This window comes from Neolamprologus brichardi, chromosome 22 (assembly GCF_056152115.1).
Source record: "Neolamprologus brichardi isolate AB-2024 chromosome 22, ASM5615211v1, whole genome shotgun sequence".
Classification (NCBI taxonomy): Eukaryota; Metazoa; Chordata; class Actinopteri; order Cichliformes; family Cichlidae; genus Neolamprologus; species Neolamprologus brichardi.
This window is the reverse complement of record NC_142124.1, coordinates 15,619,024-15,638,011: the sequence shown is the minus strand read 5'-3', so window position 1 is coordinate 15,638,011 and position 18,988 is coordinate 15,619,024. Positions and strand designations below refer to the sequence as shown.

The 18,988-nt window shown below is 38.9% G+C and overlaps 1 protein-coding gene across 3 annotated transcripts in view; it reads right to left on the bottom strand.

Annotated features, from left to right (window-relative positions):
* Positions 1 to 18,988, bottom strand: part of csmd3b (CUB and Sushi multiple domains 3b) — a 370,269-nt gene that overhangs the window by 71,845 nt on the left and 279,436 nt on the right. For all 3 annotated transcript variants that reach the window (XM_006787920.3, XM_006787921.3, XM_035906501.2), the window contains exons 15-24: positions 17,298 to 17,492; positions 14,858 to 14,996; positions 14,280 to 14,467; positions 13,155 to 13,343; positions 8,818 to 8,934; positions 8,228 to 8,443; positions 5,106 to 5,294; positions 1,071 to 1,171; positions 814 to 882; positions 521 to 677 (exon numbers count right to left, since the gene is read on the bottom strand). In XM_006787920.3, coding sequence (XP_006787983.1) covers positions 521 to 677; positions 814 to 882; positions 1,071 to 1,171; positions 5,106 to 5,294; positions 8,228 to 8,443; positions 8,818 to 8,934; positions 13,155 to 13,343; positions 14,280 to 14,467; positions 14,858 to 14,996; positions 17,298 to 17,492 — 1,560 coding nt within the window. The remainder of the gene's footprint in view (positions 1 to 520; positions 678 to 813; positions 883 to 1,070; positions 1,172 to 5,105; positions 5,295 to 8,227; positions 8,444 to 8,817; positions 8,935 to 13,154; positions 13,344 to 14,279; positions 14,468 to 14,857; positions 14,997 to 17,297; positions 17,493 to 18,988) is intronic.

The window sequence follows — 18,988 nt, the reverse complement described above, 5'->3', positions numbered from 1 at the left end:
TGCTAAAATGTATTTACATCTGCCCCAGATAATCCAAAAAAATCTAAGATTAACAGATTTTATGCTTTTTAAATGATGACTAATTTATTTATTAAGCAAAAATTTTCAAACCTGCCTGGCCTTGTGTGAAAATGTAATTGTCTGCTAAACCTAATAAGTTAATAACTGGTTATATCACCTTTGGCAGCATCACGTACAATAAGGCATTTGTGATAACTGGCTGTGAGCCTTGAAACTTTGTCCCGCTCCTCTTTGCAGAATTGTTTTAATTCAGATACAAGCATGAACAGCCTGTTTAAGGTCATGTCAAAGAATCTCAATCTGACTTAAGTCTTATGCCACTCTAAAACTCCCATTTCATGAACTCTGACCTTAACTGAGGCAAGTGGAACCTGAAGTTCTTTACATGTTGTTCTTTTGGGTTCTTTTGTCACCTCCTGAATGAATCTTCAAAGAAGTCTTGGAGAAACAAATTAGGCCTTAGCTCTATACTAAACAGTGGTGTTCACTGCTAACTTACTTGAGTACACCAATTTGAATCCTTCTCCTGTGTTTTCCGCATTGCTGTAGAATTCCAACCAGAGGTGGTTTGAAGTGGAAATGAGCGTCAGACCCAACATGGATGATCCAGTAAATGCTCCGAGAACATGGGCTGTGTTGTCTTTACCGTCATAAATCTGGAACAACAGCAAAATGCCCACCGGATGCATCACATGCAGCATGAACTAATTTAATTCATTTATTTTTGCTGTGTTTGACACTGATATCTGGCAAGAGCAATGACCACATATGCATATGTGTGAGTGAGTTTACTTTGAGTATATCGCCTTGGGCAAGATGAAAGGTTCTTGCAGAAATGTTGATTCCTTTCCCAGCTTGAACCTGAGGTCAACATCAACATCAAATCAAAATGAGCACTAATGACCCACATAGCAGGTGACAAACCCTCATAAAGGTTTGAAGACTGGTAATACATTTGTCATCTCTTAAACACATGCAATGATCAATACCATTATTTTTCTCAATAAAAACTCATGTCATGTATATTCTGGAACGTTAAGATCTGTCACCTGGATGCTGTAGATGCACTCGTGGTTGTTATCGTAGTTCATTGGGTAGTTTGGAGAGAGCAGTATCCCTTCATTATTCATGACTGAAGAACCACACTCCGCTGAAGACAGAGGACAGAAAGGAGACAATTAAAAAATGCACAATATTGAGACATTGGTTTAATTCTTAAGAGGCTTATAATGATGTGGAGTGGTCATGTGAACAAGCTTTTGTTGTGCCGCAAATTGACCTGCATTTAAAGCTTTAATGATAAACAAAAGCTATGTTTTGCAGCTTACTAAAGAGGCTTGTGGCTTTTTAAAGCCGTTTGGTCCTACCAGATAAAAGTTTTTGCCCATTTTCTGTGCAGCTAGGGGGAACGCAGGCTATGCTCAGAGCAATAATCAGTCAAATTACTTTCTTTTTAATATAAATGAAAAAATATTTTTAACTAAAGGCTGGAGGAATTTAAAAAAAATCCCCTTATATCAGTTAATGCGAATGATAAGATTGCAAACTTCACCTGAAGTTACCTATTCTTTGCACTTCTTACTCGTGCCCTCCATGTACAGTATCTACATCCCTTTCCTCTCTTTTTCATTCCCTCTCTCCTTTCTGTGTCTCCACTGGTGTAATGGTCGTATTACAGCTGCCATATCGTCAATAAATCACACTGCTATAGTTTCCATTTAGAAAATTACCTCTTCACCCTCTCTCTCTCTTTCCTCTTTAACTTCCTCCCTCTTGCACTCTCTCTACTCTATGAATAGTGCCTCCTTTGCTCCCCTTTACTTCAATCAACTTTCCTTTTCCACTTCTCCTGAGTTTTCATTCTCTTCCATCTCTTGTTTCCTCTTTTTATTTTTCCTCCCGCTTCTGATGGCATCCAGAAATAATAAAAAAGTAGAAAAAAAAAACAAGACAAAAGAACATTGGATTTCTCAAACTGCAAAGAAACATCTCTGGAAGCTCTCCAACTCTTTCATGGGGGAAAAAAAAATGCTGTAAAGAATTAAAAAGAGCCACTAAAAACCATAAACACAGACCACCAAAGTTATACTTCATGCCTGCACAGCATATCTCTCAGTTAATTAAAATAACAAAAAAACCCACCCTAACTATTGTGTGCTTAGTAAAAGCAAACAAGAAAAAGTTATTTTATAGCCAAAACATAAGAAAAAGCCTACTGTTGGTCCTCTAATCTTTCCTTCTTCCTCCGTTCTTCAACTGTGATGTGTACCATCATGGAGCAATGCAACACAATACGCAGAAACTAAATATAGCAAACTGCACTACACCCCAGAACAGCGGCACACAACATCACTCCCACCTTTCTGCATTATAAGTCTTGTCACGCTGATGAAAGAACGAAGGAACCAAAGCCGTGTATAATGGCGCTGAGAACATCATGCAAAGCTGAAAATTAGATTGGAGAGTAAAATCTACTCACACGTAGCCTAAAATTAAAAAGTCGTATAGTGTTGCTGCTTTTTACTAGAATTGGATTGGTCTGGCTTTCTTTGTAATTTCTCAAAAATATTATGTGTAAGATAACTAATTCTATGAGCAAGTGCAGAAATGTAGAATCTCTTTCGCTATGTGCTTTTACTGCTGTCACTTGTAGATACTACTAACTGTACCCAAATCAAATCTTACTTTACACACTTCTCGCCTGAATTCCCTGAGGTTAACTGTACATGATAATGATTCCCACTGATAAACTTGTGCTTTAAATGAGACTTATCCTATCTATTTAAGAGCAGGCGGTAGTAATTCTCTGGAGGAAAGGTAGCAATTGAGAGGAAAGTGCCTTGATCAAAGACAATCTCCTGCGTATTTCTTATACACCCAGAATAGCTCAAAACCAACACAGATGCAGGCAAAAAGCACAATATTTCTGTATTTCTTCTTCTTTTTAATCAGTGTGATTGCTTTCATCTTCCATTATTAGCCCAAACAAATTAGGCTTAAATGCATTTTCCTTGACAAAAAATGTGCATGTGTGACATCCAAGATATGAACTGCTTGTTTTTATTCTATGCTCTATGTTTTTAAAACCTAGTGAGGAAGTCATTATTTTGCCTTTAAACCAATTGCTCATTTGTGCATTGATTAATTATTTAAAAAATTATACAGCCTTGCATAGAAACACATTTTCCAGTCCACAGGTGAAGGACTTTTTATTCGAATAAGCATATGTTTAGTGCCACTCTGAGTATACATTTTAATAATAAAACCACCATTCTCCTTTTTTTCATGCATTCAAACACTGGGCTTTTACTTCACATTGTAGTATATGCTACTTTTTGTTTGCTGTGTGTGTTACTGGCATAGCGCTACAGTTACACTGAGTGGATTAGTGTTCAATATGGTGCATAAACCTACTGTAAATCTGATTGCATGTTTATCACATCGTAAAAGCCTTTCTCAGTCTGTGTTCTGACTTCGAAGATGTTTGTCTCAAAGATTTTATATAGTGTGTATATCTTAATATTGTTTTCTGTCTATCTTTATGACTTCAGTTTATTGACAAAGTATTAAAGTATCGGGGGGAAAATTACAACTTTTTCCAGTATAAAAAAAAAAAAAATGTATTATTTCAGATAATGTCCTTGCCAGTAAATTTCAAAATTATAAAAGGTGATAAAGCAATGTGAACAGGACATAAATGTCAGCCTGGTAGGGACTCCTGGAGAAATATCTCTGGCATTTTCTGCTCATCCACTAATTGGAAATTGGCTGATACAAACGCTGTTCTCTGAAGTACCATTAAGTTTGGACTGACCGTTTAATATTTATTTTTTGGAACAGTTGAACATAAAGGATGTTTCTGTAGCTACAGCCAGAGGTCAATTATAATTTTCACTTCAAAGGTGGAAGAACAAAGACCACACATTCTACTCATGTGTGTTAGTTAACTGTGTCATCTAAAACATGAATCTTTGACTGGGACCAAAGTGTGTAAGCGTTTTTGTTTATTCCAACTTCAAGACTTCATCAGTGTAACAATTCAACACCTTTTCAAAAGACCTGAGCTCATCAATCCGTCAGTCTTACTTGTGTGTTGGTTTATGGGTAAGGAAAGAAATTATATTGATTATATCAAGGGAAGCTGAGTTACTTTTTAACTGTAATCACTATTTACTTCTTCATCTATCTATCCATCCATCCATCCATCTGTCCTGCCCGGACCTCATCCTTCCTGGGGGGACACTAAGATATTCCCAGCTAAGAGATACAGTCCCTCTATCACCTTCTAGATCTTCCCCAGGGCCTCCTTTCAGTGGGACATACCCCAAGCACCTTACTTAGGATGCCTCACCCATGGGTCGTCCAAGTCAGACACCCAAACCATCTCAATGAGGTATAGTGGCTCTGCTCTGAGCTGCTTCTGACTGGGTAAGGAGGCTCTTGCAGAAATGTTAATTTGGTTGCTGAATTATAGCTGACAATGGAAATCCTACTCTTGCTACAGCTATAGAAGACTGAATAGTTTGCAGGAATGAGCCAGACACTCCTGATTCTTGATGCACTCCCCACAGGGCAGCATGAGGGACGTGGCTGTATGCCCTTTCTGACACATTCGGCCAACTCTCAAATATCCTTAAGAATGTAAAGAGCTGACTGATGTTTCATGAACTCCAGAACCTGAGGCTTGACTAGCAGTCAGACTCATCTTTCCAGTACTCTATATTCCCTCTTGTGGGTAGAAAGGTCATATGGATCTTTCAGACTGGGTACAGCATAGCCCCAAGGGTTAAGACCAAAGCACCAAGCACTTCCCTTCAAGCCCTAGGCTTGGCTCCAGGGTGGGCACAAGTTACCCTGTTATGGGAAGGGTTACTTGGTCCCTTGCTCCCCTGATCTCACAGTGGGTGTTCTGCTAGTTATTTCTATTTTATTTCCATCGGTTTGAGAGTTTGAATTTATGTAATTATTGAGACATTTTATAAAACTATATAAAGACATGACTTGTTTTTGTTTTATTTTAAGCACCACTGGACTTAACTGTTCACTGCTACTTTTTTATTACTGGATCTTATGTAAACACGTACCGACACATCTAGGTAAAGGAGCGCTCCACATTCTTCGCCCGCCTCCCAGACAGATCAACTCTGGTGAACCCTCCAGGCGGTATCCCATATTACAGGAAAAAGACAAAGTGTCTCCAACACCAAAACTGTAGCCATTTCTCCTGCCGAAACGAGGCATGCCGGGGTCCTCACATGGCTCCAAAGTATATTCTGCAGAAAAAAAATAATTGAATGACGCTGAACACATTACAGCAGGTCAAAAGGTAAAATAACTTTTCTTTACTTCTGACTAAAAAGCCATAACCAGACACATATATTACACATACTATCTGTAGGAGATATGACATAATTTCTGCATGTAAATACATAAAATGTTAATGTTATTTATAGAATTCTGGAACAAGTGCATGATAATATTTGTGATTACGCAAGCAATATGAAAGAATTAGCAAAGCTAATAACGTAAATACTTACAATGAGGCCAAGATCTTGGGCTAATCTTAAATAACAATTTCGGATAAGCCAAAGGATGAATGCATGCATACATTCATGGGCATGAAGTCTCTCCCTCTCACTGGACAAGCCTTTTTAATTAATTCAGTAATTCTTGTGAAACTCTTGAATATGTAGTCTATTAAAATATAATCCTTGCATGACTGTAGGAATGAACAAGAAGGGCACGATTTCTCGATCTGAGTCGACTCCAGCAGGCCTTGAGCTGAACTTGTTGAGTTTGTGTTTAGCAAGGTAGAGACTCAAAGCTATTGTTGGCTAAGACTGATGATGTGATGTGTTTTTTAGGGTGTTCTGCTGAAAGAGAGTGCGTGTTGAGAATTTTAACACTGCCAAGTCAAATCTCTCATGACACCTCCCATGTGTTATACTCTGAGAGTCAGCTTATGCCATCTGGGTGGCAGTAAAATATCACTCAGTGTAGTCAGGCCACTGCTCCTTTATTCCAGAGTCAGTGAGAGGGTACTGAAAGGACAGTTAGGCACAAGACCCAATCCTTTTTTTTTAATCTACTTCTGGTTCTGCATGATATCATTGATGTAGGATGTTCCCAATATGATCATTATAGGTACTGTGGGCATAAAAGCCCCACCGAGCTGCTCTTCAAACCTTCTCTTTGCCACTGAGCAACAGCAAATCAGAAGACAGCATGATTGGAGGGTGGCATTAAAGAGAAAAGAGCTAAAACAGCATGTGTCTGACCTCTGATGAGGTTAGGGTGTCCTGTCTTCATCTTGTTCTTTCCCTTTCCTCACATACCATCATTTAATAGTGGATTGCTCTCAAATTAATATTGTGTAGCCATCTGCTTTTTTTCTGTAGTAATTTATAAGATTACAGAGGTAGTCCTCAATTCATGGAGTAAGATGTCAGTTTAGATAGTGAAAACTAAAAAAACCCCATCAGAACAACAACAACAACAACAGAGTACAGCAAAACTTTTGTTTTTTGTATTATTTATAATACTCTGTGTTTTGTAGCTCGGCACCTTTCGCACTCTTAAGTAATTTAGAGTTGAGCACACCAGTTCGTTGGTTGAGTTATTCAGGTGTGGCCCAAGAAGACACATTTTTAAAAAAGTCAATAACAGCAGAAGACACAGCTGAATGTTAAGATGTGAAAAGCTGGCATGAAAAAATTATCTGTTTATCTACTTGTGGGAAAACAAACAAAAAAGAAACTTTTTCAGCCCCCAAAGTATTCTGGAGGCCAATTTCTAAAACAGTTTTCAAAACTAAAGTTTATAAAAGAAGTTGTTTAAAATTTTGGATACATATATTATTTTTGGCAATTTTCAGTCTGTTGTTGTAGATGATTATACATGGATTATGCTTCGTCACTGCAGATGTTACTTGACTGAGAGAATTATGTAGGCAGTGGGTGAACACGTCCAGGTCACCCTTGCTTCTTTTTCTATGATTATGACTTGTAGAGATCTGCAAGGTTCAGTTTGAATCCCGTTTTGTTTCTTCTTCAGGAAATCTTTAGAGCTAAGTAAATCGACACTTTGGAGCAAAAGCATATCTGAACTAGCCACTAAATAGTAAGTTGGTTCAGTGGTTTTACAGCAAGGTTGTGAGATATGAAGCCAATGCAACAATGCAACTGCCATAAAACTGCATTTCCTTGAAGGTCACTTGACTCCAAAGACTTCTATTGCAAAATGTTGAATTTTACAACAGACATAAATGCTAAATGCGCAGTCTACTAACTGTGGTGTTGGTGTGAAGCATTCAAAAATAATTAGCGTATAAATAACTAGGCTTTATGTGCGTTTTATCGTCAGTTTTTCTAAGATGTTTGTGCTCTTTGGTGAATCATTTTGTAGGATTTTATTTGTAGATTACTTAGCACTAATTAACTGGATCTTCTCAGCTACTGCTTGTAGTCATGGTAACCATGCCCATCTTTTATATGTAGTCTGTAGTTTAAAGAAGGCTCATTATTCTCAATATTAAACTTGTGGCCAGACAAAGCATGGTACAATGTTGGACATGGGCTGAAGAAGCACATGCAGTCTTTAAAATTAGGTAATTCATTCATAACATATAAAATATCCAGCACTCACACTTAATCTTAAGCTTTAAACTAAAGACGTTTGTGCTTTTGTGGCTGTGAGTATGTCAGAAATTCGATCCTATGAACACTGAATATCCATTTTTATTATTTAGAAGCAGTCTGTGATAAGTTGCCACATAAATGAACTTAATGGCATTTCTTTAGTGACTTTACAACCTGGCGTAAGGCTGCGACTTATAATTTACAACATTCATTTTAAGAGGCAGTAATTGTCTTTTCTGGTATAAATGTTGCTCTGCTCACTTCTCTTTAAAGAGAAGCCATAATTTCACAGTGGTGTCTTATGTCTGCATGACTTTCTAGGGTGAACCTGGCAAAAGTCCAGCTTGACTATTTTATTTTATTTTATTTTACTGGCACAATTCACACAGCAAGCTGTTTTGCATTCAGTTATGTTTTATAATCTCAAACATTTCAACATTTGCAACATTACAGCATTGTTCCAGTGAGCAAATTAAGACAAACAGAAACCCCTGAAGTGACTAAACTGTGGGTAAAACTGAATGTAGACTCGCTGGATTAAAATGAAAAACTGCAGTCAGGAAAGTTACCTGAGAAAGTTATGTTGAAGCCCTCATATGAAATGGAAAAGTCAGAGATGAATCGCAACTGGGCTTTGAAGTTGCCATAGAGACCAGCATTGATGTTGCTAGGCAACTCGTTGCCGGTCAGACGAGCCAGAGGTTGCAGGAAACTCCCATTCTCCGTAACCAAGAGGTAGTCATGTTGGTCCTCCAGGTGAAAAGAACTGAACTGAAACTGGACTCCTGTTTGAGACACAAGCACCGACGAGTCAGAAGACAGACAAAGTTTGCTTTATCCTCAGATGGTTCATGCACCTTGACTTATAATATGTATGAGTCATTATACTGGGACAGCAGCATATTCAAACTGTAATCTGTGACAATTTATTTTTGAGATCATTGTTTTATTTGACTTTATTTTGGCAACATTTTACTTTTGACATTGCTTTCACCAAATTGCCTCCATATGGCGCCTGAATATTTTATAAGCCACAGAACACAATGTATGTTTGTGGATGTAGCATAGCAGCAACTGAACCACTGAGCTTGCTCTACTGTCTCACACTCTGTCTGTCTCTATTAAGGAGTGTGGATCTCTGTGTATGTGTGTCTCTTGCCTTTCCCGTGGCTGACTTCAACAGTCCAGGTACAGTTGAGAGATGAAGGGTAGCTGTCTGGATAGCCGGGACTAAGGATGGTGCCCCAGGGACCTCTAACATCCCCACCACATAGAGCTGGATAGATTGAGAGAGACAGAGTGGGGAGAGAGAGGCAGAGGGAGGGAGATGAGCAGAGACAGGGGATGGAGGCAGAGAGAAGGTTAGCATCAGATTGTTGATAGCTAAAACAGATAATGTTTCCCTGTGGACCTTTAATACCACTTCTATAGTCTGTACACACAAGCATACCCACACGCAAATGCTGCAAGAGGGGCAGAGGAAGACAGAGCAAAGGGGAGAGAGGGAGCATGAGAGAGAGACGGAGAGACATTTTCTCAGAAGTGGGTAGCAAGGTCTGCATGTAGTGTGAGCTCCAAACGTGTGTGCTTTCACACGTTGGGGAATAGGAAAACACTGTTTCACTGTGTATTCCCTTACAACTTTCCTTTAAATGTTGAAGTCATATTTTTCAGATTTATTCCTCCCACTGTTGCACAGACATAAAATAATGACATAAATAATGTAAAATCTGCCACACACTGCACTGGAATGATAAATAATGCATCGTTTGTTGTTTTTGTGGTATATTTTAATGTTCTTGAAACAAACCAACGCCTAACAATGATTAGCGACACAGATGACTGTTATTCCTTAAAAAGGTGAATAACATCAGTGACAAAAGCTATGTGGGTTTTTTTCCTGTTTGCAGAAATGGTGAGTTGAACTGTATGCCATTTATGCAAATTTGCTGATCTCTTCAATTTGTAGATTGTCTGCCAGGTACGGTGACTGTGACCACAATGCTCTGCATAGTACAAAAAGTGGCATGCTCACCAGCCTGTAGCAGTTGTTGCATAAATATGGGAGGATTCTTGGTAGCCTGGATTCAGACAGGCTTTCTATGGACCTCGACATGCTCACATGCAGGTCCATTTGTGTATCTGTAGCTTTTATGCACTAAATGATAGTTATTTCTAGCAGAACAGCAAATGCACATCAGCTGTTTTGTTCAGTAACAACCTCCAGCTTCAAGATCCATATGGCTAACTTGATACTGCAGTGATTAACCACAACCTCACAATCATACTGTGTTTCATTGCCTTTTTGCAAAGACAAGTTCAGATGTTCAGACTAGTTTTGCTGAATATTACATACATCAATCATCTGATATAGTTAGAGCTACTACCTTAAAGGCAAGGTTTATTGTTATATAACTAGTGGCCATCTGAACAATAACTGTGTGGAGGAGAAATCTGAAATATATTTGCAAGATTTTGTCGCTTTGCAATTCAGTGTCAGGAAACTGAGACATAAGCCGAAGAAAAACAAGGCTGGAATAATTTTTTATGTTACGTTTCCACAACATTAATGCTGCGTAATAGGTACATTGATTGTGTGCAAGAACTGTAAAATGTCCTTTGTCTGAAATATTTTTTCGGTTGAGTTTTATTCCAAATGATTCAAGTCAGTGGTATTCGATGCAGTGAAGCAGGACAAATGTTTCCTGGAGACTACTTAAAACATTCAGAATCTCTCAGCATGGCCACACTATGACCCGTGCTTGTGCCGAGATGCAGAGTTCAGACCAGGTCCAGAAAAGATTGGAAATGGCAGTAGCTCACTCTATGCATACTAATGCACGCAGACAGTATGTTGCCAGGTGCTCAATTTTTTGTTGCTCCACTTGCTTCATCTTACACTGGCCTGGCCGCACAGTCATTTTCTTTCACAATGCAACTATAAAATGCCGTAAAAAGGAGTAAAAGAAGCAGGCAGAGGGTCAATCCTGAAAGTTCTGCTGAAATTTCTGTGAACAGGACATTTTACCAGGAATTGTAGTGTGGAGCAGAAAACCACCAAATCTGACAACTACACCCCAGCTCAAATCTGTACAAACCCTTCCTTTGCTTCCTTTCTTGCTCGCTCTTGCTACAACCGCTACAACATATCAGGAATTGAAAATGTGCTCAAATCACAACAGGGGATCACTAACTTTACACTGAGCCACTGTGGTTTTAACACCAGCACCGAAAACAAGAGGAATGAGAAGTCAGGAGTGAGAATATTTCCAAACTAAACAAACACATAGATTCAAGCATACACTCGCACACATATAGAGCGCTATTAATTATTAACCTTTTCTGCCACAAGTTGTTTATTTTGAAGGCTGGCCTGTGTGAGAATTTTGAAACACCGCATCACATTTTTCTTTTTCCCCATTCACTTCATTCTTTCGCCCTCTGCCTTTTAGATCTGCCGTCAAATGCCTGGTCAAATACAGTATGTACTGCAATGCTGCAGAGGTCTGCTATGGTGAATACTTGCATCAAACAAATCTTTCAGCTAATAAGGTTAACATATTTACAAGTAACCTCTGTGACCCCAAAGCCTACCTTTCAGAATTCTCAAAATGCTCAGTTTAAGAAAGTCTTTTCTTTTCTGCTTCTAATGTCGGTATGATATGATTATAACAGTCATGTCAAACGCACTGCTCTCACCGTCAATGCATACAGACATATTTTTCTTGTTTTCTTCAGCAGCCATTTAGAAGAAAGCTGGCTCAAAGGGAAGGGCAGAGGGACAGTAATGGCTTTTATCAGTAACGCAGGCTCAGAGACTTTACAAAGGTCTTGTGTGAAATAAATTATTTGAACTGTGAATCGTGTAAAACTACTCCAATGGACCCTAAGAATAAAAAGCATGGACCTGGAAATGGGCATAATAGGTCCTATTCAAGTATAAATAGCACATATATGTTCGCTTCAAAAACTAAGCCATTGTGCTTGGCTGGCTGGGGTGATATTACTGTTATGTCTTTCATATTACATTATATACTTACTTGCCCTCATCTCTTCAAATGTAGAGTATGACGAACATTTGGTTTCTTGAAAAGCTTTCAAGGCTGAGTCGGCTGCCTTTGGTGATGTCTTGCTTGAATTTAATGTGCACTGGTTGTCAGTCATCACTCCATCTCATTTCTTACCAACTGCAGAAGCAAATAGTTCGTACACTTGTATGGGCACATATTGTGTAAACACCGTCTAATGGCTTTCAGTCTGCAAATTCCAGGCAGCCTGCTTGATGTTTGTATGCTCAAACTGCCTCCTAGGAGGAAACTGCTGCCAGTCCCAGGAACAGTGCAATTCAAATGTGGTTCACAAGCGAATGAGCCAATAAGCCGAACCAAGCGAGCCAACGCATAACCGATGCAGCAGTGTTGCATCTTTCTCTTCACCCACCCCTCCTGCTCCACCATGATCGGAATACGAGAAAGAGTGAGACAGTCACTGAGAAAGAGGGAGAGAAAGAGACAGGTTTCTCTACTCTCCCTACCTAACCCCACCCCCAACCCCCACCAACCTCACCCCTCCCAATTCATTTGAGAGAGAAGAGAGAGGATGTGACAGCCAACACAGGCTCTCGTCAACCTTACCTCAAACATTCCTGTGTTCGTGGTTCACGCAGGAGAGGAGGTGACAGGAGGCACATGGATAAAAGCGCCGCACACACACAAGCGCACACGCACGTACACAGTGCACATGCGTGCGCACACAGACACGAACGCATGCACAGTACTTGCCCACAGATCTCTAATCTTCTCCTCAAATCATCTCCTATCAGCCACAGCAGCCTTCACTGCAAATTGTTCCTGCGTGTGTGTGTGTCTATGTGATCAACCAGTGGTGGGACTCAGCTCCCCAAACAGCAATGGTGGCTCAACTTCTCCCCTTTTACACACACCTCATCCACTTTGTGTCTTTTGTAATGGATAAGGCAGATAATCTGCTTTTGTCTGAAAAATGTTTTGGTCTATAGAAGTGATTATGACTTCGGTGGACTGTCTGATCATTCATGAGCAGTGAATACTTATACTGTAAAATATCCTTACCAGGACAGCAGCAAAGCTGACCTTGTGCTGCATTGTGAATGTGCTACCACAGAGCAGACTGCGCATATTGTCCAGTGTCTATATAACACTATGTCCAGCATTAAGACAAATGCTTCCCTTTTATTTAATGAACCTTATTATTGAATTGGATGTAAAATATAGTGCTGTTATAATAATAATGCACAATAAAACAAAGCAAATCATTTTATCCTGTGAGTGTATCTAGCAGGGAATAGCTGCCCATTTCTACATAAGATACCAATACCATCGATGCCAAATAAAAGGAAACCATCTTCTTTTTCTGAGTGACCAGAGAATCAGCTTTTGCTCTAATGGAGAAGAACATTTAACATACTTGCATGAGGTGTAACATGTTCTGAATTAGAAGCTCTTTTGAAATATTTACCATCACATGTAGGTAAGGGGTGGCTCCACCAGTGGTTCTTCTCGCACACTAGCGGCTCCTCATGACTGAGTCTATAACCAGAGTCACAACCAAACGACACCGTGGAGCCGATGGAAAAATCCTGTCCGTACCGAATACCGTTGACAGGGATGCCGGGGTCCAGACACGAGTAGCTGTCCACTGTGACGCCTGACAAAAAGAGTCATTTTGTTTGATTCAAAAATCATTTGAACATTACATGTTAGATTAGATAAACAAAAATACAAAAATATGCATTGCGAGGTAGACTGTTTCTTATTTGATTATCATCATGGTAGTCCTGGTGACAGCCACTGAGGTGAGAACCACAACAGAAGTGGTTTTGTTTACCTTCTCAAGTGTTTACATGCCATCTGCTGTCAAATTGAACATACACTTCAGATAAAAATGAAGATAGAGTTTGAAGATACTGGCGGTCTACGCCATTAGTACTGAGTAAATGGAAGAAAAACAAGGGGGTGAATGGGTGGGTGGGTGGGGGTCTTCTTGCTTTTAACTCAACAGAGTTTGAAGTATATCTATCTTCTGTACAAACAATTAATGTTTTCATTTTTTGTTGAAAAATTCAGTTCAGGTGCCTGGGCACCTTACTTTGGAGATTTTCTGGTCACGCCCAACTGGGAGGAGACCCTGGGGTAGACTCTGAACCCAGTGGAAAGATTGCACATATCTCATCTGGCCTGGGAACACTTTGGAGTCCTCCGGGAGGAACCCTGGAGGACTCCCTGAATACCCTGCTCATGCCAGTGCCAGCAACACCCAAATTCAATTTCTTTGTGGTCTAATATCTCATATGCATTACAGCTGGTGTGAACCAAACAGAGGATGATGTCTAATTTTTAGTAGTGTGATGTTGTGAGATCATGGAGACCTAGTATGAATGTGGTCAGAAGCATACTTTTAAGAATTTGTCTCCAAAAATACACAATATAAAATATATTTAACAAATTATCTTCATATGAATGGATCAGTTTTAAATGCACGTGTATTTTTCATTTTTTTGTGTAAAATTCGCAGCTATAAATGCATATGCACATGTGCACATACTATATGTGCATAGATATATAGTGTATGCATCTAACTTACTTTCATAGAGTATTCTGAAGCCAGCATTTGACCGGCTGTTATCAGTGGTAAACAGCAGATAAAGAAAGTTGCTGCTGCTGAAAAGGAACTGGGGGACTTGGGTGCCATTGAAGGAGCCAACCAGAGGAGACAGGAGGTTTGGACCATCATGGATCTCCAAGAAGTCATAACCCAGTTCTGTCTGGAACCTGTGAAGATAATATGTCAGGACATTATATTATAGCTGATTGTGATTTAAAAACACTGATGAGATTATGAAAAGTTCTTTAAAGGTTTCACATCATTTACAGGTTTTGGAGCCAATTTTTTCACCATAAATACACTTTACGATTCGTAAACAACAGTCTATGTCTCGTCTCTACCAGCAGTTCACAGCCCAGAGAACACATCATTTGAACAAAAATATTGCCTCCCTAGTCAAAAGACAGCTTTATCAAAAATTTACAGCCTAGAGAATTATGAGTCATGTGATATTGTAGGCGAATCTCCATAAACTTTAAATCTTGTAAATCTTCATTGTTGCTTGTTCAAAGCTCTTTCTAATATTCAGAATCAAAGAGTTACTGTATGACACCCACCTGTCAAATGTGATTTTGATGGCACGTCCAGGTTCTGCTTCAATCACCCACTCACAGTTAAGGGAGTCTTTGTAATAACCAGGCCACCCAGGAGATAATATCACTCCACTTGGAGCCGAATAGTGGCCTCCACATGGGGCTGTGAGGGGAGAATAAAGAGGCAAGTGAGAGAAGAAGTACAGGACACCCAATGTGTCCAAGAACAAATTAATGTATAACAAAAGAAATTACAATACTGTGCAAAAGATTTGAGTCTCTGCTCACTTGCAGTAATACACTGAAACATGTAAATGATAGAAGTCCAGTGTATAAGGCAAAAACAGAGTGTGTACAATTCTAATAAACTAGAAAGTCAATATTTGATCATCTTCATTCATCAGCACAACCTGAACTGACTTAGTCAAGCTTTATTGTAATTTCTTACAGTGGTCATTTAGAAGTAGACATTCAACCCCACACTGCTTGAATAATGTTGAGGTCCAGGCTCTGGGGAGACCAATACATGACTGATACTAAAATGCAGCCCTAAACCACGACAGAGCCTCCACTGTGGGTGTGACACTTTCATCTGACCTCCTCTGTATATATTGATGCGTCATTCAAGTCCTGTTTCAGGTCTTTATTGGATTTTATTTCCTATTTCTTCAGGACATGACTTTAAATCATCTAATGTAGATCATTTTTAGTCACTTCAGTTTTTGTCCTCCACTTGTCCAGTTTCCTCAGTTTTTTTAAGGACAGACTGTACACCATACTATGCCAAGTTTTTAGCTAATAGTGCTTTTTGAATCATCTCGCTGATGCCGAAATGCTATTTTATGCTGGTCAGTTGTGTTGTCTTTTGTTGTTTTTTGTTGTTTTTTTAAAGATTCAATTAATAAATGATGAGTGTTGCACAGTACTGTCTATTTAGTCAAGTTTAGCAAATCAGGCCCACCTGCTACTAATAAGTAGGTATTTTTATATTTGTATTTACATTTTTATCGTTTTTCTTTTTTACATTGGAGTTGTGCAAAAGCATAACTTCAGTTTTACTGTTTATTTTGAAGACAGTGGACTTCTGTGGACTTCATAATCTTGGGTCAAAAGGAAACACGATTTCCACACTTCTTTTTTCTTTTAGCTGCAAAAAAGTTCTATTATGTTCACCAGCTGGACACTAACACTGTTGGCTTTTGGCTGACAGCAAGCTGAAAAATGAAAAATCTGCTAAAAATATTTATTACAAATGAGGGAAAGAGAAGAGAACAGTTTTAAGCATATAAGTTAACTTGTCAGTGCGATTAACATTTTCCACACTAGACACGGGCATTTGATGCTTTGGCCAAATAGCATATACATAGCATACTGTAGGTTTAATTACCATTTAAATACTCCAAAAAACATGCAACAGATTCAGATTCTTGCCCTTGACAGAGATTCTGATGAAGCAACCCACAGCTTTGAATATTTAATAAAAATAAAGATAAATTGTGTGCTCAGAAATATGTCTACAGTACATGATGCAAGGCTAACATAAAATATTCATATTATGTAAATATACACGAACACTTAAAAGGAACACGAACAATCACTCAACAGTTATTACAATGTAGTATTAGCCTAGAGCCATTCTGCTACACTCTTTTTTTCCAAGTTTATTTAAACTTTAACTAAGTGTCTCAAGTCAATTTGTTCTAGTCTGTACCTCCTGAATACAAGTAAGTGGATTTTCTATCCAAGTGGTTATAGGCACACATTAGATACAATGGATCTTGGGACTTTAAATGACCTGGAGCATAATTAACACAACCCTTCTTTGTACTATCAAAGGCTCTGTCACCAATAGCTGTGTTGAAAATATCTTGAGCTAATTATATTTACCACTGGAGCAATTTCAAAAGCACTTGTGCTCTAGCGAACATCTCTTCATTCTGTTTGAGAATCGCAGGTCACATTCGCATTTTACTTTTCTGTACTCGACAACTTTTACATAAGCTGTTGATTACGCTCTGAACTTATGCGACTTTACTTTAAGGTAATAATAAAATTGAATAATATAAATAACTTCAGGCAAAGTGCTGCTCCGCGACTTTACTTGACATTTAAAGAAGTCACAGTTCTGTTTAACACATTGACATAGTGTCCAGTGTCTTTACTCTCACTTTTAGTTGCCGGTCATCTCTGCTGCATTCCTTCCACACAGAGAGGATTTTAAATTGCCAAGTACGTCTACAGACAGAATATTGGTAAGCTATTAGCTATGTGTGTGGCAGCAGTTTATTAACAGTTATTTCCCTGGGTGTTTAGGTTAACTGGCCACCTCCATATTTTTCCTTCTGTTGAACTGACAGGATATAATTTCTACCTTCACAGAGTTTTTAAAGCATTAATGATGAGATCTTGGATAGCATATTGTTCCCTAGTTAATAGTTTAAGCAGCAATCCAGCCAATATTTACCTTCACATTTAGGAATAGGCCCACTCCACATGACTTTTCCTCTTTCTAACTGACAGGAGATGGTCTCAGTTCCTTGGGTTTTGATAAAACCGTCCTCACAAACCACAGAGATGGAGCTGCCAAGCTGGAAGCTATCTCCAAAGCGGCGAGCGTTGATCGGAATGCCAGGGTCTGGGCACTCATTATGGCCAAATGCTGTGGTAAAAATGTTACAAGGAGACACAGATATGATGAGGGAGATATTGGAGACTAGCGCTTCACATAGAGAGACAGACACACACACGAGAAATGTTATTAAAGAATATGAGACCTATACTTTACAGCCATTCACAGGCTGTTTTGCTCATCATTTTGATGAAATATTTCAGAAGTGATGATACAGATCTATATGCTGCTATTTGAAGTCTTCTGCTGTTCGGTCCTTGCCAGCAAAATATCTAAAAAATCTTTTGTCTGTTTTATGCTCCCGTCATGTTGTTTGCACATATGATAAGTGCTCATAATACAGTATGTTTGCTTGATGCTTTGTATGCATCTGCTCCTGATAAAAGGCAAAGTCCAGCCTATGAATGCTCATGTTTTGCCAGTTGAAGCAGTTTGGTGTTTTTAGTTGATAAAGAATTAAAGATGCAGTCATAGAAAAAAAAATAAAGTCATATACACAAAATGATGTGAGATGATATCGCAGATAGAGTGTGAGAAAACTCGTGGACAGAACACTTTGGCAGATATGTTTGCCGTCAAACCCAGTCTGATGCAAAGATCAATATCAATTTCCATTTCTGTTGCCCGGGATCCAGACGTGTTTTGCCTAAATTAGCTCAAAGACAGCAAGCGGGGGCAAGATCTTTTTTGGTGTACATGCTGTATCCTGATGTCTTATAAGCTAGTCAACAACGCATCACATAGATTTTGATCAGCTCCAAAGATTTGCACAGATGACAACAATGTAAGGGAGACGGAGCTTCTAACTGCGGGTAAAATTCTAATGTCTATTCTAATGCAGGTTAAAGAGTCACGATATGATGTTTAAAAAAAGACCATTTATGAATTTTTGGAAGATTAATATTTTTTTTCACTTTTGACGGAAATAGGCTAACTGTTTCCTCTTGTTTCAAGTCTTTCAAGCCTAAATACATCCTGGACCTCTCTATGTACTGGACGCACAGAGATGAAAATGGTATCTATCTTGTCATCTGAGTCTACGTTTGACAACAAACAAGCAAAAAATTGCCCAAAAATGTTCCTTTAAAGCTTCTCTTGCCTTTGCTACTACTTTGTTCTGCAACCTACACCTCTATTCTTAGCTGCTATAATAATCACAGGACCTCTCTTCTATAACCCGTTGTCTTCAGCGCTACTGAAACTTCTAGTTGGGAGTGAATTAAAAGAGCTTTGTCTAAATCAAACTGAAATATTTACTACATGGTTTTCAACATCTTGGTTAGAAGTTATGCCAAGTTTTACATGGAGCTCTTTGCAGATGTCTTGAGCCACACCTCATTTATGTTGCTAGGAAAATAGGGAATATGTACAGTGATTTACTGAAAAGTGCAAACATACATCCAAATGACGCATATAAAGCAAAACCACACTTGTCTGTACAATCCTAATGGGCCTGGAAGTCAAAATTTTGTATGATCACCAACACAAGTCTGCAAAATAGTTTTCTAGGCTTCTTGAAGGACATT